At 43.5% G+C, this 19,310-nt stretch overlaps 1 protein-coding gene across 2 annotated transcripts in view; it reads right to left on the minus strand.

Moving 5' to 3' along the window:
• Positions 1 to 2,700: 2,700 nt before the first annotated feature.
• The window catches only part of RHOBTB1 (Rho related BTB domain containing 1), an 80,228-nt gene continuing 63,618 nt past the window's right edge, over positions 2,701 to 19,310 (minus strand). Inside the window, exons 7-12 of one of the 2 annotated variants that reach the window (XM_045024238.1) lie at positions 18,996 to 19,114; positions 10,485 to 10,635; positions 8,055 to 8,143; positions 5,827 to 5,932; positions 4,040 to 5,278; positions 2,701 to 3,960 (exon numbers count right to left, since the gene is read on the minus strand). In XM_045024238.1, the coding sequence (XP_044880173.1) occupies positions 5,109 to 5,278; positions 5,827 to 5,932; positions 8,055 to 8,143; positions 10,485 to 10,635; positions 18,996 to 19,114 (635 nt within the window). In that variant the 3' untranslated portion in view covers positions 2,701 to 3,960; positions 4,040 to 5,108. The remainder of the gene's footprint in view (positions 3,961 to 4,039; positions 5,279 to 5,826; positions 5,933 to 8,054; positions 8,144 to 10,484; positions 10,636 to 18,995; positions 19,115 to 19,310) is intronic. The other variant, XM_045024239.1, reaches the window with a different exon arrangement.

Consider the following 19,310-nt stretch of genomic DNA (forward strand, 5'->3'; position numbering starts at 1 on the left):
AGAGCCTCCACCATTGTGGTTTCCAGTGCAAAGCGATCTGTGACATGAGCTATGTGCTCCTAGCTGAAGGCAAAGGCACATATAGCAAATTATATCACTACAGAACCTGAATATTGCTGGTACAACACTGTCTCTCATCCTGGACTCTGTACACAGCTTAAACTTCTGTTAACAGGCTTCAGTCACTGAACAGATTGTAAAGTGTTAATGCTGTTCCTGGCATCTTAAAGCCAAAATGATTGGGTATATCAATTTCAATGGGAATTGTGTCTGTATGAGGACTGGACCCATTAAAACAATGAAAATTACCAAATCATTTTTAGTAAGTGAAAAAAAGTCAAGCAAAAGCCATGAGTGATATGAAGCCATTGTTAACGTAATCTCATCACATAGGTCATATACATTGCAAACCACAGGAAATAAACATTGACCATTCATTTATGAAGTTGAAATATGGGCAGACAGCATAGGTCTGAGGCCTGCTCTTTCATCTGAAAGCAAGGCAGCAACTTCCTCAGGAGCCCACAGTTCCTAAGGCATCCTGAGATGACCTGAAGTATTCATCATCATAGAGTTTAGGCAATAAAGCAGACATAATTCAGCATGGTATATTGCTACTTAATGCTATGAGCTGGAAGGAGGAAGAGCTGACTTACAGGCCAAGATTTTGCAAGCTCTCTCAGTCTAACTACACAACACTCAAACAATGAGAAACGCTCATTTTACAAACAGGATGGTCTCTAGGACGTGTTGTTTCTCATTCAGAAGGAAACACAAAACCATAACACTTTGGTAACTTGTTTGAACACTATGGTAAGCAAGGCTGTGCCTTTTTACTCCTCTTTTATACCGCAGGCCCCTCCCCCCACATTAAGATCAAGTTTTCGATCAGCCATGTTACTTAAATCAAACAATAAGAATGGGAGCCTAGATTACTCTCCCCTCCAATGTAACCTTTATAGTACATCTACATATTTAATATGCTGTCAGCTCATAGACTCTAAGGTCAGAAGGGACCATTATGATCATCTAGTCTGACCTCCTGCACAACGCAGGCCACAGAATCCTACCCATCCACTTCTTTAACAAACCCCTAACCTATGTCTGAGTTATTGAAGTCCTCAAATTGTGCTTTGAAGACCTCAAGCTGCAGAGAATCCTCCAGCAAGTGACTCATGCCCCACGCTGCAGAGGAAGGCGAAAAACCTCCAAGGCCTCTGCCAATCTGCCCTAGAGGAAAATTCCTTCCCGACCCCAAATATGGCAATCAGTTAAACCCTGAGCATGTGGGCAAGACTCACCAGCCAGCACCCAGGAAAGAATTCTCTGCAGTAACTCAGATCCCGTCCCATCTAACATCCCATCACAGACCACTGGGCATACTTACCTGCTGATAATCAAAGATCAATTGCCAAAATTAATTGCCAAAATTAGGCTATCCCATCATACCATCCCTTCCATAAACTTTTCAGCTGCCTTTATTAACATGGGTTCTGATCCAATGCCCATTAAAGTAAACGGGGCTCTAAATTTAATGGACATGGCGGATTAGGCCTGCAAGGAACAAAGGAAATAAAGTAGAGTTGTAGCTGTGGCACTGTAGTCTAGTTCATCCTATGTCTTAGTAATAAATCTTCTTACAAAGGGCCTACCGCTCACACTGAAGCAGTGGCAAAACTCACATTGACCACAGTGGGAGCAGGACTAGCTCCAAAGTGCAGATTTCTGAGTAATGATGAGTCTTCTCAAAATTATTTCTATATTTTACAACACTAATAGGTAAACCCCCTTCTGTTTTACGGCGAGTCACATCCAGATTATTTACCAGGAGTCTAAAGGGCTGTGAATTATTAAAAACAATCAGCAACAGGAGCACACTTTAGTGGTTTTGTCTACACGTTACTGTTTAAGCATAATCAGAGTGGCATTGTTTCTGTTGCTACATTATTCTTCTCTTACTGAATATGTTACCTAAATTCTAATCTCAAATTCAAGGGAAAAAATTCTTGCTTCATAAATCAAATTATGATGACATGTAGTACTCATAAATTAGCACTTTAACTAACAGAGGGGTAGCCGTGTTAGTCTGGTTCTGTAGAAGCAGCAAAGAATCCTGTGGCACCTTATAGACTAACAGACGTTTTGCAGCATGAGCTTTCGTGGGTGAATACCCACTTCTTCGGATGCATCCCACGAAAGCTCATGCTGCTAAACGTCTGTTAGTCTATAAGGTGCCACAGGATTCTTTGCTGCTTTTACTTTAATTAAGAACATTGAGTGCTGAAAGTGATTATTTTCAGTGCCCTTGGTATTGTCTAATAGCTTTAAACAAAATATGAACAAGGTACTCTTCACGCATCATCTTGCAAGTTCTCTAAAAAAATGTAACTTTTTAGCTTTGTCAATTTAACTGCATAGATCTATCAAGAGGAATTGTTGCTACAAGATCACTAATTTGTAATAAGAGATTTTTCTTGTTGAAGAATATCTGCCAGTGGAAACCAGCTAAAGAAAAGTAGTCAATTTAGCAAGCTCATAGTATACATAATAAAAACAAAACAAAACGCCAACCAACCAAAATCCTGACAAGAACTCCTGGTGTCTCTTCCTGTTTTCTGTCACGTACAGTTGACAAACACCATAAAAAAGTGAAGCAATTTATACAGTATTTAGAAAGCTGATTCAAAGAACTGGGAGACATTTTATAACTAAACAGTTTTATTGACTTTTTTTTCAAAATAAAAAACACAAATAACCACCAAGATTAAAGGCCATAGACAGCATTAACCAAATGAACCAGCCACTTGGTTATAGTAGCTGATAACTAATACAACTGGATATTATTGCATATACCCCCAGGTTTATTTATCTATCCATTACAGTTTGGCAAAATTACAATCATACAGTAGCTTTGGTTATGTAAAACCTAGTAGCAATACTTATTAAACATGATCTGTTAACATTTTATGACTGAACAGATGTTAATTCCATCCTAGTCTTGATATTTATTCTTTCATTTTTTCATCCCTCCACAATTTACAATACTACTGGCCAGGAATTAATGCGGATAAGCTTGCAGCCATCCTTTCTCTATAGCCCTTCCTTATCACGGTACAGTGATAAATCTTGTAGGTGATGGAGTCTGTTACCTGTTTTCTTTACAGGAGTCTCTTCAGCACCCACGCTAAGCAGCTTCTACCACCCTAGGGTGGCATCTCCCAAGAACAGGCTCTGACTTGAAGCTGAGTATTTGAAAGTATGTATGGCTTTCAGTCTGAAACCTTTCCTGACTCTCAGCACTGGGGTTTGAACTTACTGCCTTGTCTATGAATACAGGAAAAATAAAAATCAAAAGCTTTTCACATTAGTATGCTGAGCTGCCTGCAGAAAACAGCATTAACAAAACTGATAACATAATACTACCTCAATTACAGAACTGTGCCTGAGACACTTCATAGGCCTGCATATGCTCTACAGTATAATTTTAGAAGTGTTTTAGTTTGGTCTTTTCAAAGCACCCCCAGCCTGATATTTTTCTAATGCAACAGTGTAAGTTCAGAGTGACAGTCATTAGAAAATCATAAACCCAAAGGAAATTTCAAAACACTGGATGTTCTTTCCCCCTCCTACCATTTAGCAATGCGGGGATTTTTATACACTGAGACTCCAGCTTTGTGTTTTCTTCGAATATCTGCTTCCAGAAGGAATGTAATCTAATTTAAAATATCATTCTTCATTTGCACGATGCTACATCAACAATAGAGGAATGTATCTACTTGTTTGTGCAGCCTTTCATTTGCATAACTCCTGTAGAAGCAAAAAGGAGTTTTGAAAGAGGAATGACTGCAGAATTAGGCTCTCAAAGAGTAACCAACATTTCTAGACATTTCGCCGCCCCAAGCACGGCGGCATGCCACGGGGGGCGCTCTGCCAGTCGCCAGTCCCGTGGCTCCGGTGGACCTCCCACAGCCGTGCCTGTGGAGGGTCCGCTGGTCCCTCTGCAGGCACGTCTACGGGAGGTCCACTGGAGCCGCGGGACCAGCAGACCCTCCGCAGGCATGCCGCCAAAAGCTGCCTGCCTGCCGCCCTCCCGGCGACCGGCAGAACGCCCCCGCAGCATGCTGCCCCAAGCACGCGCTTGGCGTCCTGGGGCCTGGAGCCGCCCCTGAACCAACTATAATACAGTAATTCCAAGACTACCAGCATATCTGCTTTTTGTATTCAGATCCATATTGAGTTTGCCCTGGATAAAGATATAAATTAATAAGCCCTTCTAATGATTTTAAAATTATCCTCTTCAATCTAGACCTTTAAAACCTCTGAATACTTAGAATCACTAGATTTCACATGGCCCATATAACCATAATTCTATGCACTTACATGGCAAATATTAGAAATACATGTTCCTGCAGTTGAACAGGTAATCATACTGCCTATTATTCAATTGAAGAAAGATTAAATGCTCTATAACTTGCAGTTATTTGATCTTCTTATAACCCTTTACTTTAGAAAGAAGAAATAACCATCTAATTATGTTATGAGTGCATAGAACATAGGGACAAAAACTGGTCGCCTAGTAGAAGCTCGTTTTTAACTAAGATGATAATTTTCACTGGGTACTTTTAAATTGGTCACTTAAGACAGAATGTTATCTATTAAGAGGGGATGTTAGTTTATATTTCGCTGTACTCACATAAGAAAAATAGTTAAAATCTAATTACAAAGCTACTATGTGGTTATTTTGTGGTCTGTAAAATAAAGTTATACCCCTGAATTTTTATTTAAACAAAATACACAAGACAGTATAAAAATATTTCCCAATGTAGAGTTTGAAACATTAATGCTGGATTTGTTTTTGTATAAAAAGAAATGTAATAATGGTAGATGCTTATTTTGCTTACTAACAAAAAATATACATATCAGTTTAAGGAACTATTCCAGGCTCACTATAGCTGAGCTTGTGCTTTTGACCCTAACAATGATAAATGCAAAACATGGAATAAAATCAGTGCCGGGAACCTGAACTACATCTTATTTCTAACAATAAGACTAATTTTAGAGCAGTGTTATAATTACACCATTGTAGTGTTTACATGTATTTGCTTTGCTCAGGCAACTACAGCAGAGGAATTCCAGAAGCACCACTTCCGTTTTGAATGATGTTTATTCAGTGCAATATCTTCCTTTTCTCTCTCCTTTTTAACACGCTGGTAGTGATCTTCTTCCTTTAAGTACCATACAGGAGGCCAGCGAAGTCTCTCAAAATATTCTTGATTATCTGATTTAAAAAAAAAGTAATAAGATACTTAGATACTAAAACTGGGACACAAATAAAGTAGGACATGTAAGACATTTATTTACCTTGGTTAACTCACTAGCCTTTCTGTGCCTCAGTTTAACCACCAGCAAAATGGACATAAGGATACTCACCTGTCTCAGTGCAATGCTGTTATGGATTAACTAAATGTTTGTAAAGTGCTGAGAGGGTCAGATGAAAGCAGCTTAAGCAAAGCACACTATTTATTGTTCTATGACAGAATAGTGTAAAATACATTCAGACACTGAATATATTTTTTGCGGCGAAGCACAGGGAGACATTCATGCCATTCTTAGTGCAGTTGATAGGAATTATATATGTAAGTCTTGGTCAATGAGGCAGAAGGAGGATTCTAACTCTTTGGTTACCTGATCAGAAGAAGAACTCAAGATGGAAAGAACACGAGGTTTCCATCATAGTTTAGTTGAGCTAATTCACTTGTTCATGTTCAAAGGACAAAAAGAAAACAGGTCAGGAAAAGATGGGGGGAAAGTTGAAGATGGTCTTACCTGGAGATTTTGCTTTTATTTCTTTGCGGAATTTGGAGCAAACACTGTTGTAATTGGTGCAGATGTAGTGCAAGCACCACGCTGCCAGCTGATTAGCATTGTGAAACTACAAGCAAAGACAGTCAGTTTACATTTCCTGATACTACTGGTCATCTTGCACAAAAGCTACAAGTTAAGGCCAGCGTGATCCCTAAATGAATGTATCCTGCCATGCTCTCAGCATTATTGCATAACACTCAGCAGAGACTGAGCAGCTGCTCAGAGGATGCTTCTTGCTGCACCATGTGGATTTAAAGTTACTGTTCCTTTTACACAAAAATCCACTGGCACACTCAGTGGTCAAAATGGGATTGTCAGTGGGAGTAGCTGAGTTAGGGTTCTAACTCTTTCTGCAATGTGGTGAGCACCTCCTGAGAGATGTGAACAGCTTCAACTTTATTTCACTTCAATGGGAGTTTAAGGCCCTTAGCATCTGGCAGGAGGCACTCAGTATCTCATAGGATTGGGATCCAACTGTGATCCTATGCACTTAAACCTAGGTTTGCAGCAGCCATCAAGTTACTACAAATCTTACCCTGTAGTAAGTAACTCCCCAGAGAAGTGTTCTCAGTGATAGAGCTTAAGGCACTGTTGAAAGCACAGTACAAAGCCTGGAACAGGCAGCCTGCTCATAAGAAAGTAGAGCTATAATATGAGTCAGATTGGTAATGCATGTGCATCTATTTGGCATTCTGATTGCCTGTTTAAAACCTTAACATGGCATAAACACTTCACATTGTTGTATGGCACAGATCAAATCATAACAGGATTTGAACTTATGACTTCTGTACTCAACCACCACCCCAACAATCCCCATAGTTTAGCAGAACTAGCATTCTTTTCTCGGAAGAAATTAAGAATCAGGTTAGTAAGAGTGTTATGGGTCCAGACAGAGCTGAAAGCAGACGATGGGACGCTTGCAGTGGCCAGTAGGCACTACATGCCGGTCATGAAAGCAAGGGTTTAATAGCACAGGCAGAAGCCAGACCTAGTCATTAGGGTGTTTTGAAGAATCATTTGTGCACTGTAATACTTTTTTCTAACTTTGGCTGGGTGGTGTTGGTAGCCTGTGATATACAGGAGGTCAGCCTAGATGATTTGATGGTCCCTTCAGGCCTTAAACTCTATAACTCAATTTCTGATATAACAAGTAAAATATCTTTTACTACCGCATCCCTGAAGAAACCATATTGCAACAGTCCTTTAGGAATACACAGTCACATATTTAAAAACAAGGAGCTCAGGCAGAGAAGTGATGTGATTGAATGTAAGGTAGCCTGACGGGCAATTTGCTCAGAGTCACAAAGGAATGGCTCGGTGTTGCAGATATGTTCCCCTTGAGGGTGGCCACTTAGGCCATGTCTACACTGCACTTTTGTTGCTCAGGGGTGTGAAAAAAACATCCCTCTGAATGACAAAAGTTTTGATGATGAAAAACGCCGGTGTGGACAGTGCTTTGTCGGTGGGAGATGATCTCCCGCTGACAAAGCTACCGCTCCTCGTTGGAGGTGCTTTTATTTTGTCACCAGGAGAGCTTTCTCCTGCTGACAAAGAGCAGCTACACTGCGCATGTTACAATGGCTCGACTGCAGCAGCACAGCCGCGCCGCTGTAAGATGTGCAGTGTAGCCATATTCTAACTCTGCCCTCACAATGCAGGACAGGTACTACATTCATAGCAACCTAATGGAGAAAGTTTTAAGGGGCATATAGGCATAAAATGGTGACACTCACTGAGAATGCCTGAGTGGAGAAAGCTAGAGAGCTTTATTCATGGGATTTCAGGGCATGAGACACAAGGCTGGAAACACTGGGCTCTGCCACCTTACAGAGGCTTCCCCACAAGTAAAAACTGAAATATGTATTTGACAGACACAAAACTAGGCCTCAATATATAGAGCCTGATTTCTCAACTGATGTGGAGAAGGTAAATCTGTTCTTCAAAGGCCATTAAACATTTTAAAAGATACAGTGTTATTATCACAGCAATTCAGTTTTAAAAATTAAGATGCTGAGAAGCCTGAGTACAGTACGATAACTGTGGTCCCTCAATTCTTTTCAGTGGAAACAAGGGGTTCTTTGTTTGAAAGACTTTATTTATGCAGATATAATGCTCAACACCATCATTTTTCAGACTACTGCAATTGGGCAGAATGCCTTTAAAAAGGTTAAAAATCAGTCACTACTAACCTGGGCCAATTCCAAATAGGAGAGTACTTCACCATCTATGCCAATGCCATTCCCTGAGGCTTTAGTCAGCTCCTGCACAGCATGCTGCTCTGTTAAAGTAGAAAACTAATAGCTGACACTGTAAAAATACATATTTCAGGGTAACATTATTTATAAATGCAGTTCATTTAGGAAACCAAGAACCAAAGAATGTGTGTGTTAGCATGAAAGAGAAATACAGCAACTACTTCAGCAGCAGCAGATCCATTCGGATTTCTGATCAGAGTCAGAGCTGGTGTAAGCTGGTGCAGCTCCATTGTGGTCTCTGGAGTTGCCCTCATATATCTAGGAGTAGGTCCCCAGCCAACAGAGCTAGGACAGTTTACATTAGCTGAGGATTTGCCCGCTAAGTGTAAATATGTCCTTTTGGACACACAGATCTTGCATGTGCTTATGTTTATGCAATAATCGCTCCAGATTCCCTAGTAGTTAGAAACCTTGGATTCCCTATAAAGGATACCTCTGAGTAAGTGCTGTTCCCAACCTGCTCTAGAACAAAGTCCAGGTACTATGCAGAATCAAAACTCCCCCCCCCCCCCATTGTTATGGTTTGGCTCTATTAATGAAGAAATTCATAATGACAGCAAAGTTCACTTTGAGTCTTCTCAGGAGTGGCTGCTCCTATGGTTCCCCCCTTAGGAATGCTCAGCCTCCAGAATACACCCTCTCTCCTCAGAGAGCCACCCCTGGTTTCTTGTATCTAGGTGAGGTAAGCCACCTGCCTCAGTAAGTCAGCAGAACCCACTTACCCCTTTCCCAGAAGGATCAACATCTGATAATAGGATGGAGTGTGTGCCAGGATGACTGGCCCTTCTGAGAAGTATCGGGGTCCAGTGCACCATTACCTGCTGCCCAGCTGGGATTAATGAGAGGCACCTTGGCTTTATAAAAAGGAGTGGGTACAGCTGCAGGTGGTTCTTGGCAGATGCCTGCAGACACTCTAGGGAGTAAGAAGGCTCCTTCTGGCCCTGAATTAGCAGGGGAAAGACCTGTGGAAAAGGCCAAACTCCAGGCAAGAGATGCTGGGAGAGCAGGAAGACAGACCCTCAGGAGGAGTGGGTATGTCCAGCCTGGGTCTGGGTTGAAAGAAAGGAACTTTAAGGATAGGACTGATCCTTGGGGGGAGGGACAGGGTGCTGATGAAACTGGGCTGATGAATTTGTAGGTTTGAATTCTGTTTTGAAAGACTTTGTGCAGGACTTAATAAATGAGACCCCAGAAGGGGGAGTGGTTTGAATATCTCAACAATGTGGACTTCTAAAAGGAGCCTGAGTGAACAGGGAACTGAGACAGGCCTCATCAGAGCCACACTTGGCCAGAAGGGGGTGCAACAGAGCAGGCATTCCTTCTGACAGAATGTTAGAGACAACCACAGCTGGCTTGATTCAAATCCATTGTGTGCAATCATAGAAATGGGATAAAAAGTAGCCTTTGAATTCACAATAAATATTTCACTAAATGAGACAGAATAAGATGTTCTTACCATTAAAAGCACATTTGTTCCACAAAATGCTGAGAAGGATAACTATATAAGGCCCCACAAAAACTTTGGTAGGAGCAGGGCCTAAGTTAGTTCTGTAATGCTGTCAACAATTGAATGTCTTGTTGCACAACTTAAAGCTACCTGAGGGCTTGGGTGCATGACACTCAAGAAAATGACTAAAATTCCTTTTGTGAATTTGTTCAACTTGGTCTTCCCATCTCTCAGAATCTCCACCCTCTTTTGGTATGATATTAGGAAACAGAAAAAAAAATCACTATCTAGAAGTTTGGTGCATGTGGATTTAGTATGAAAGTATCCCATGCTGCTGTTCTGGTCTAACTTAAAGATGGAAAAGTTGATTTTCTTGAAATTATGCATGTGGAGCCCCCCTATCTACAGCAGAATAACTAACTGACTCTAGTTTGGGCAGTAAAAATAGATCTGGACAGCACTCTACAAAGAGTTTGAATCAGATCAATTTTAAATTGGTTCAGTTATTATGGTCTCTAAATGGATTTTATCATGGAAAGCCTAGTTCATTACAATGGAAAGCTTAGTGTCCCTACTGTTTTGCTGCAAGTTAAGAATAATAGAATGGACATTATGAATTGCAGACATTATATTAATGCTGAAGAGAAGGTTTTCATTTCCTATTTCTAATGTATGGAACATTTTAAAAGGACTGCATTAATTTAGCACAAGTCCTAGAGAGTGGAAAGAGAAAGACAAGTACATTTTTTTAAAAGTGAAAGTACCATATTGTAACACAATTTGGCTTTCTATAAAAGAACAGCATTTCTTTCCTTCAGCATTCATGGCAAAAAAAATTGTATATGTTAAAAAAATCACTAAGAAGTAATACAGCAGTCCATGAAGGCATTGCACCTGCAAAGCGTCAGAATCCTTACCTGCCAGTGCAACCAAGTGTGGGAGGCAAAATCTGTTTGCCAGTGCAATTAATTCAAGCATGTCCAACTCCTGACTCGATGATAATTGCTTGGTATACAAATAATCCAGAACTGCCTGCATAGAAGTCTTGTTTATGTTGGGAAGAACAACCTGGAAAAAGGTATTTAAAAAAAATGTTCTCTAGTGAAAGATATGTAGTCAAGCACTTAGCGCATACAGGCCATATGCGTCCTCTCCCACCTTGCTATCCTTTTCCCTTCTGTCATGTTTTTGAAATATAGTAATATATTAGAGAGAGACTCCACATGAAATTTAAAGCTCAAGAGCTATCAACAAATCTGTCAGATTCTAGTTATGTATGTACATGAAGTCAGATCCTCAGCCAGTTTAAATGTATGCAGCTCCACCGAAGGTAATGTAAGTTGCGCCAGCAGATCATCTGGGCCACACCTTTAAAAAGTGGGACTGTTTGATGTCAGAGCAGTTACCAGTAAAGATCAATGGCTGGTATGGTAATATTTCATGGCTATCAATAAAGCAACCACTTTTTCTTTATAAACAGTGTAGCTGTCACTGCAGTTTTGAATACTGTCTGGAATATTAGAGTTGTTTCTTACTTGTATAGACTCAGGTGCACAGGGGCAGTCAGTGGGTTATTGCCAAATAAGTCCCAGAGCTGCATCCCCATAGTCCATTGTGAAAACATATACACCTTGAATAATGAAGCCTAAGTCCCTATGATGCACAATCTTTTCAACAGCAATCAGATAATGGCACTAAGAAAAGAAATGCCAATGCTTTGGGCAGGGATATTTTGGAGAACATGCAGTAAGACAACTAACAGATAGAAAAATCATTAAAACAAAAAATAGTTACAAACAGGGATTAATGTACTTCAGTCTGATTGATCAGAAGTGATCCTGGCTTATGGTTATATTTGTATCATCAACACTGGTTAAAGCTTTCTATTTTCCTATCCAAAGTCACATACACCGAGGCACTCCATAAAAACCTCAAATATTGGTTAGCCTAAAGGATGGAGAAAAATACACAGAAGCCTTGTGAGCAGGTTGTTCCTTTATGGCTTTGGACCATTCGTCAGTATTAGCTAATTGGTGCTCCTAATATAAATACTATTGAGCTAAAAACAATTCAGAAAATATTCTTCTACTGCTAATTATTTTTCAATAGCTAGCAGTACTACTTTTTCTACAAGGATTGCTTTCGATAGCTCTAATTTGCATCTCCATTGCTATTACCACTTTCAGTTAATTAATAATGAATGAAAGCGGAGAACAGCAAGGCTGTGGCTGATGCAATACTGATGAATGTAGCCATAGCAGGTGTCAAAAAGGAAGAAAGCCCAACTCCTCCCCAATTAACATAAATATAGGCTGGAATATTTAAGGGGTTTACGTGATTTGGGTGCCCAATTCCCTATCAAGTCAATGGGAGCTGGATGCCTAATTCCCTTACTCTCCTTTTAAAAAATCCCAGCAGTACATTTAAACAGGCATTGAGAATTGTGTTTACTATTTCAACCTTTGTTAGTAATGGCGTACAAACCTTCACACATAAAAGGGACTAAGATAAATTACAGAATAGGGCAATGATTTTCACAAAATGATTAGTGATTTTGGGCACTTCAATTTTTAAGAGCTCCACTTGCAACACTTTAAGGGATCTGGTTTTCAGAAGGTGAGTGATGAGCATTTTCTGAAATTCAGGTACGTTTAAGGGTCTCTTAAGTTAGGCAACCGAAATGTCACACACAAAAAATCACTAGTTACCTGGAAAATATTAGTCCATGATTTTTTTTTAAAGTAGCAAAGCAAAATTAAATTCCCTTATTTTGCTGTAGGTGAAGAAGAAAATAGAAAAAAATAATCTACTCCAGTAAACGAAACACATACAATAGTGGCAAACTTAATGTGTCTGTCCCTGCAGCCACTAGAGGCTGGATCCAAAATTCACTGAAGTCAGTTGCAGCCTTTCAACTCATTTCAATAGGGTTTGGATCAGACCCTTTGTCGTGTGTCATTTGATGAAGCAGCTGCCACATTGGATCTACTGGCTTGTCAGTCCAAATGCAAGTTACACTAAGGGCAGGTCTACACTGGGGGGGGGGGGGAATCGATCTAAGATACGCAACTTCAGCTACGTGAATAGCGTAGCTGAAGTCGAAGTACCTTAGATCGAATTACTTACCGTCCTCACGACACGGGATCGACGTCCGCGGCTCCCCATGTCGACTCCGCTACCGCCGTTTGCGTTGGTGGAGTTCCGGAGTCGACAGGAGCGCGTTCGGGGATCGATATATCGCGTCTAGATGAGACGCGATATATCGATCCCCGAGAAATCGATTGCTACCCGCCGATCTGGCCCGTAGTGAAGACGTACCCTTAAGAGGAGTTGTTTTTTTGTTAACTTGCATATTGACCATTTAGTGCTCATCTTATACAAATCTGAGTTCTACCTACAGAATTCAGACAAATTTAATTGAGAAGCAAATCATTATGTTTCTGTAAACTAGACCAAGGCAATATGCTATACACACATTCCAATTTATACTTTTAAAGCTCTCAGATCCAAGTACTATATTGCACAAACTCCAGAAAACTAAAGTTTAGTACATTTAAAATATTAAATTGCAAAAGATGAGCTAAGACTATTAAATTTATCATTAGAAATAGGCTTGTGTAAAATGAATATATATTCTTATTGCTATGTATTGCTTACTACAATCGACGTATGTATTTTTAATGACCAACTTGCTGAGTGTGCCTCTGGGGAGGGAACTGTGCTTACAGCTATATTAAAAGTAATGAGAACAATTTAAACAGAACACTGTCTTCTAGAATATTAAATACAAAAAAGTTCAGTTATAACAATACTAAGGGGCATATTTTCCCCCGGATGTTAATGTAAGTCCCATTAATATTAAGACGACAACAACATGACAAAAATCAGGAAATCAATAAATTTGAAAAAAGGACTCTGCAAAGACTGATCCAAACAATCAGCTTAATGCACACACAGCCCTTCCCAAGTGACTGGACTGCCTAAAAGAGGTCTTTGCCATGACCTACTCCACTATGTTGAGACAGTTTACACAGCATCTCATACATGCCCTACACAAGAGAACAAGGAGACTGGATCAGTATTAAGTCCCTAGTTTTTGTCGATGTACTGTAAGCCAGGTCCATTCTATTTGTTTAACACATTGGGTTGTATATATAGTCTTGTGACACTGACAGACCAGCTGACCTGTGTATGACCCATAACAACTTAACAGGAGGCATTACAATTGTAATCAAGACAATTTACTTGAATGTGAAAGATGCTAAGAGTATTTGTCTGTGTTTACAAATATCCTGTTAGAAGTTTAACAAGGTAAACAAATTAGCTTGTAGATACTAATTTCCTTTCCTGGCTTAATTGCCTTACATTATGTATGTGAATGGTTCACTTAGGGTGACCAGATGGGAGACATGAACTATAGGCAGTGATGAGCTGCCAAAATCTTAACAACGGGTTCCCTATAAAAAGTTCTGATTTAACAACGGGTTCCCTATAACAAGTTCTGATTTAAGGGATGTGCGACAGCATGTATTTTTTGTACCAATAGGGTTACCATACGTCCATATTTTCCCAGGAGGTGATTAAGAACCGAAAAGCCTGACATGTCCAGGAAAATACAGATGTATTTTAACCCTACCTAAAGCTCTTTTTTAAAAAGATGGGGCTGAACTAGAAATGAGCTCCGTTTCACATGTGTGGGTGGTGATCAGGGACAGTCTCAATTTTTGGGTCTTTTTCTTATATAGGCTCCTATTACCCCTCACCCCCGTCCCGATTTTTCACACTTGCTGTCTGGTCACTCTAGGGTGTGCACATGTGTGGGTCCCAGCTGCTCCCTGCCCCCCCCTCATTAAAGCAGGTGTGCAGGGTTACTGCCCTGGGAACTGCAGGGCACCAGTGGATGTGGGGCTGGCTGCAGATAGGGGCGTGGGGCAGGGCTAGCTGGAGGCAGGGAGTGACACGGGCTGGCTGTGGGCAGGTGATGCAGACGGGCGGGCTGCGGGTGGCTGTGGGCAGGGGGTGGCTGCGGGCGGCTGTGGGCAGAGGCTGGCTGCAGGCAGGGGGTGGCTGTGGCAGGGGCTGCAGGCAGAGGCTGGCTGCGGGCAGAGGGTGGCTGTGGCAAGTGCTGGTTGCGGGCAGAGGGCGGCTGTGGGCAGGGACTGGCTGCGGGCGGCTGTGGGCAGGGGGTGGGGCAGGGGCTGGCTGCGGGCAGGGGCTGGCTGCGGGCAGGGGCTGGCTGCGGGTGGCTGTGGGCAGGGGGCGGCTGTGGGCAGGGGCTGGCTGCAGGCAGGGGGGTGGCTGGGGGCAGGGGGTGGCTGTGGGTGGCTGGGGGCAGGGGCTGGCTGCGGGCAGGGGCTGGGCTGCGGGTGGCTGTGGGCAGGGGGTGGGGCAGAGGGCGGCTGTGGGCAGGGGCTGGCTGCGGGCAGGGGGCTGGCTGCGGGCAGGGGGCTGGCTGCGGGTGGCTGTGGGCAGGGGCTGGCTGCAGGCATGGGGGTGGCTGGGGGCAGGGGGTGGGACAGGGGGCGGCTGTGGGCAGGGGCTGGCTGCGGGCAGAGGGCGGCTGTGGGCAGAGGGTGGGGCAGGGGGTGGCTGTGGGCAGGGGCAGTGGGGCAGGGGCTGGCTGGGGGCAGGGGGGTGGCTGCGGGCAGGGGCAGGGGGGGCAGGGGGGTGGCTGGGGGCAGGGGGTGGCTGCAGGGGGCTGGGGGCGGCTGCAGGCAGGGGGGTGGCTGCGGGCAGGGAAGCCGGGGGAGGGGCGCAGATACTCACACGGGGGGGGGGCTGGGAGCAGCAGGACGCAGCCGGGGACTCACCGGCAGCAGCCGGAGCCGCAGGGCCAGAGGTCCAAAGAGCAGGAGCAGCAACAGGGCCAGGAGGCTGCTCACATGGCTCTCGCAGCACAGCGCAGCGCCCCCCGGCGGCCGGGAGGAGGAATTAGAGGCTTCCCAGGCAGAGCCCATCAAAGCTTCCCTCGCAGGGAAGCTAGTTAACAAGCGGTTCTAAAACCGCTTCTAAATTTAACAAGGGGTTCGTGCGAACCGGCTCCAGCTCACCCCTGACTATAGGGATGGCGGGGGAGGGGGCACGTGCTGGCAGAGCAACAAAAACCAAGAGCCGGCGGCGGAGTCAAAAACAAAAACAAAAGCAAAACAAGAGCTGCCAGAGCATAGGAAAAATTGGTGGGGGCTCAGCACCCACCGGCAGCTCTACGCCCTGCTCCCCCGCACCATCTCACCTCTGCTGCACCTCCACCTTCCCTGAGCTAGCTGCCACATCCTGCTTCTCCCCCCTCCTTCCAGCACTAGCACTGCCATACAGCTGAAGGGAGAGGGGAGGAGGAGGAATGCAGCGTGCTTGGGGAAGGGGTGGGGCCAGGGCGGGGATTTGGGGAGGGATCCAATAGGGCAGTGAGGGGGCAGAGCCGGGGGCAGGGCCAGAGCGGGAATTTGGGGAGGGATCCAATGGGGGAGGGAGGGGAAGAGTCGGGGCAGGGCCAGGGTAGAGTTGAGGAGGGGGGTCTGCGAGCCCCCTCCACCTGTGCGCTGGAGGGCAAAATATCGGGACAATTTGTGGGACAAACAAGTAAATATTGGGACAGTCCCGATAAAATTGGGAGGTCTGGTCACCCTAGGTTCACTTAACCTTAATATCAAAGATGTGAGATACTGCAGGAAACTAATAATAGTATCTACATCAGTGGTTTTCAAACTTTTTTTCTGGTGCCCCAGTTGAAGAAGATTGTTGATGCCCCCGACTCAATGGAGCTGGGGATGAGGGGTTTGTGGGAGGGGCTCAGGGCTGGGGCAGAGGTTTGGGGTGCTGAGGTGAGGGCTGCAGGGTGGGCTGGGAATGAGAGTTTTGGGGTGCAGAAGGGGCTCTGGGTTTGGGGGGCTCAGGGCTATGGCAGATGGCTGGGGTGCAGGAGGGGGTCAGGGTTCTGGACTGGGGGTGCAGGCTCTGGGGTGGGGCCAGGGATGAAGGGTTTGGGGTACAGGAAGGGGCTCCAGGTTTGGAGGTGACTCAAGCCTGGGGCAGGGGATTGGGGCACAGGCTTACCTCCGGCAGCTCCCGGTCAGCGGGAGTGCTAATGCAGGCTTCCTACCTGTCCTGGCACTGCGGACCATGCTGCACCCTGAAAGCAGCCAGCAGCAGGTCCGGCTCCTAAGTGGAGGTGTGCAAGTGGCTCCATATGGCTCTCACCCATAGGCACCACGCCCCCTTCTCCAGGCTCCCATTGGCCGCAAACTGGCCAATGGGAGTGTGGAGCCAGTGTTCAGCGCAGAGGCAGTGCACGGAGCCCCACGGCCCCCTGCCTAGGAGCCGGACCTACTGCTGGCTACTTCCGAGGCACAGTGCGATGTCGGAATAGGTAGGGACTAACCTGCCTTAGCCAGGCAGCACCGCTAATTGGACTTTTAATGGCCCTGTCAGCAGTGCTGACCAGAGCCACCATGACCCAATCCCTTCCATTCTGCGACCCAGGTCTGGGTCACAACCCACGGTTTGAAAACCACTGGTCTACATGGTCTTCAGCTTAACTATCTATGTTATAATGGAGGACCTGCTAATTGCCTTATGTGAATGAGTGGAACTAGTTTACCTGTGTATGCATACGAAATAGAAGATTAGCTTCAAAGCAAAGGTGATCTGCATTGCCTATTCCTCCTCAAGGGAAGGCCCTGCTATTAGGAATGTAAAATGTTAAATCGGTAAGCATTAGTCTTACCGGTTAACCCGCCTTAACCATTAATCCCCAGGCGGGCCAGCCATGCCGACCCTTTAATCGGTTAACTGTTTACACTAAATAAATTTTTAGTTTAAATGGTTAACTTTTAAAACAATATTTACATCCCTACCTGCTATGACAATTTCTGTCAGCCTGCTAGAGAGCTATAAAAGAGAAGCCTCAGGCCAGATCCTGTCATCTCAAGTCTGCTGAACTTTGAACAGGGAAAGTTTATGTCTTGAGATTGCAATCTTCCAAATAGTTATTTGGAATACTCTGGAAAATACATGGAAAGGCTTTATATCTGACTTCACATCTAAGCTGCCTTTGGATTCTGACTTGTTGGGATGATTCCAGAGCGACTTTTACAAGCTAGCAGTTTATTCTATCACTGCTATGATCCTCAGCTATGAACACTGAAAATCACTGGTATGTATATGATCCTTTAACCATTCAATAACTCTCTTCTTTTCTATATTATTAAACCTTTAGTTTTTAGTTACTAAAGGACTGGCATCAGTGTGATTATTGGGTAGGATCTAAGATTCATATTAATCTGGGGTTAAGTGCCTGGTCCTTTGGGTTTGTTGAACCTCACATATGGTGAATCAGGTTTTCCGTAACCTCTCACTAAATTAGACTTGGCTGTCTAGATGGAAGCCAAGGGCTGGAATGCCTAAAGGGGCCTGTCCTTGGCTTCTTGTTAACCAGGGTGGTATTGCAGAAGCTCTTTTGTTACCGGTTTGGTGAATCTCATTATAGAAGAAACCTCCAGTTTTTGGGAATTGTCTACCCTATTTCTTGCAGTCTGTCCTGACTGTGGCACTCTCAGTGTGGCCCATCCAGGCAACTGGTCACAAGAATATTGCCTTTTTTTAAACTCAACCTCATGAACCTTCTCAAAGGGCTAGCAGAATGATTTATTTTGTGATGGCCCTGATTATGCAAATATATATTTACCCAACTTTTTGAAACACTTTTAAAGAAACCCATAACACATTCTAGGACACAGACTACTTGGGAGCTGTCATGCTGTCATATAAACACTTACACAGTTTGGAGAGCAATATTGCTTCTGAAAAGTAGTTATGTAGGCCCAGGATTTGTGCCTGAATTGGCAATGAAACACTTTTTTTGAAGGGAGATGCTAAAGGAAAGATGGAGCAAACCCTTTTAAAACAGGGCATCTAGATAGAACTTTTGCTGGGGGGTGGGGGGAATAAAGGCTTATAGTTAAATCGTTTCCATCTCTTATAAGTTAACCTAAATGGATTCCGCCCCCCCCTTTTAAAAATACTAGAAGTGATTAGATCATACTATGGAAAAATAACTTCAAAATGTTTTATGGATCTGTACTTTTAATAAAACTAATTTTTTTAAAGTTAGGAATGTAAAAAACTGTCTTGAGACTTCTTGAGTTATAACCAGTTACCTGAAAACAACTTTGAGTTCAAAATTAAATTTTTAAGTTGCTGACACAGCAAGCACTGGTGGCAACATAATGTACTGCTGAGGGCAAGCTATTGTTCAACGTATTCTAACTTAATGTCCCAATAAATAAAGGACACTTCTGGTCTACACAGAAACACACAAAAGAGTTTGTCTGCTAAGTCTTAAATAAATAATTGTTTCACAGAGTACCACAATGCTTAAAATAGCGACCCATAAAAATACATGAAATACAATTATCAAAGTGGACAAATACCTCACTGTTTGAACTTTCAACAAATGATCCTCCGAACATAGCAGACATCCATTCACAGCTGCAAATCAGCAGTGGCTTGTGGGCATTTATGCTTCCATCATCCAACTTAAATGTAACATCTGTCATGGGATCAAGAAACAATCATAACTACAATTGTCAGTGCTTGAAGTGGAACCTATTACTAGTTCAAGACATAGTAAGAAGCACACACCTGTTAGTAAGGAATTGCTTCTTTGATGTTTTTCAGAGTCTTTGATTTTATAGAGGTAAGTGAAGAGCAATTATGAAAGCCTTGACCTCAATAGGAGACAATGG

The sequence above is a fragment of the Mauremys mutica genome, chromosome 7, assembly GCF_020497125.1.
Source record: "Mauremys mutica isolate MM-2020 ecotype Southern chromosome 7, ASM2049712v1, whole genome shotgun sequence".
In the NCBI taxonomy this organism is placed as follows: Eukaryota; Metazoa; Chordata; order Testudines; family Geoemydidae; genus Mauremys; species Mauremys mutica.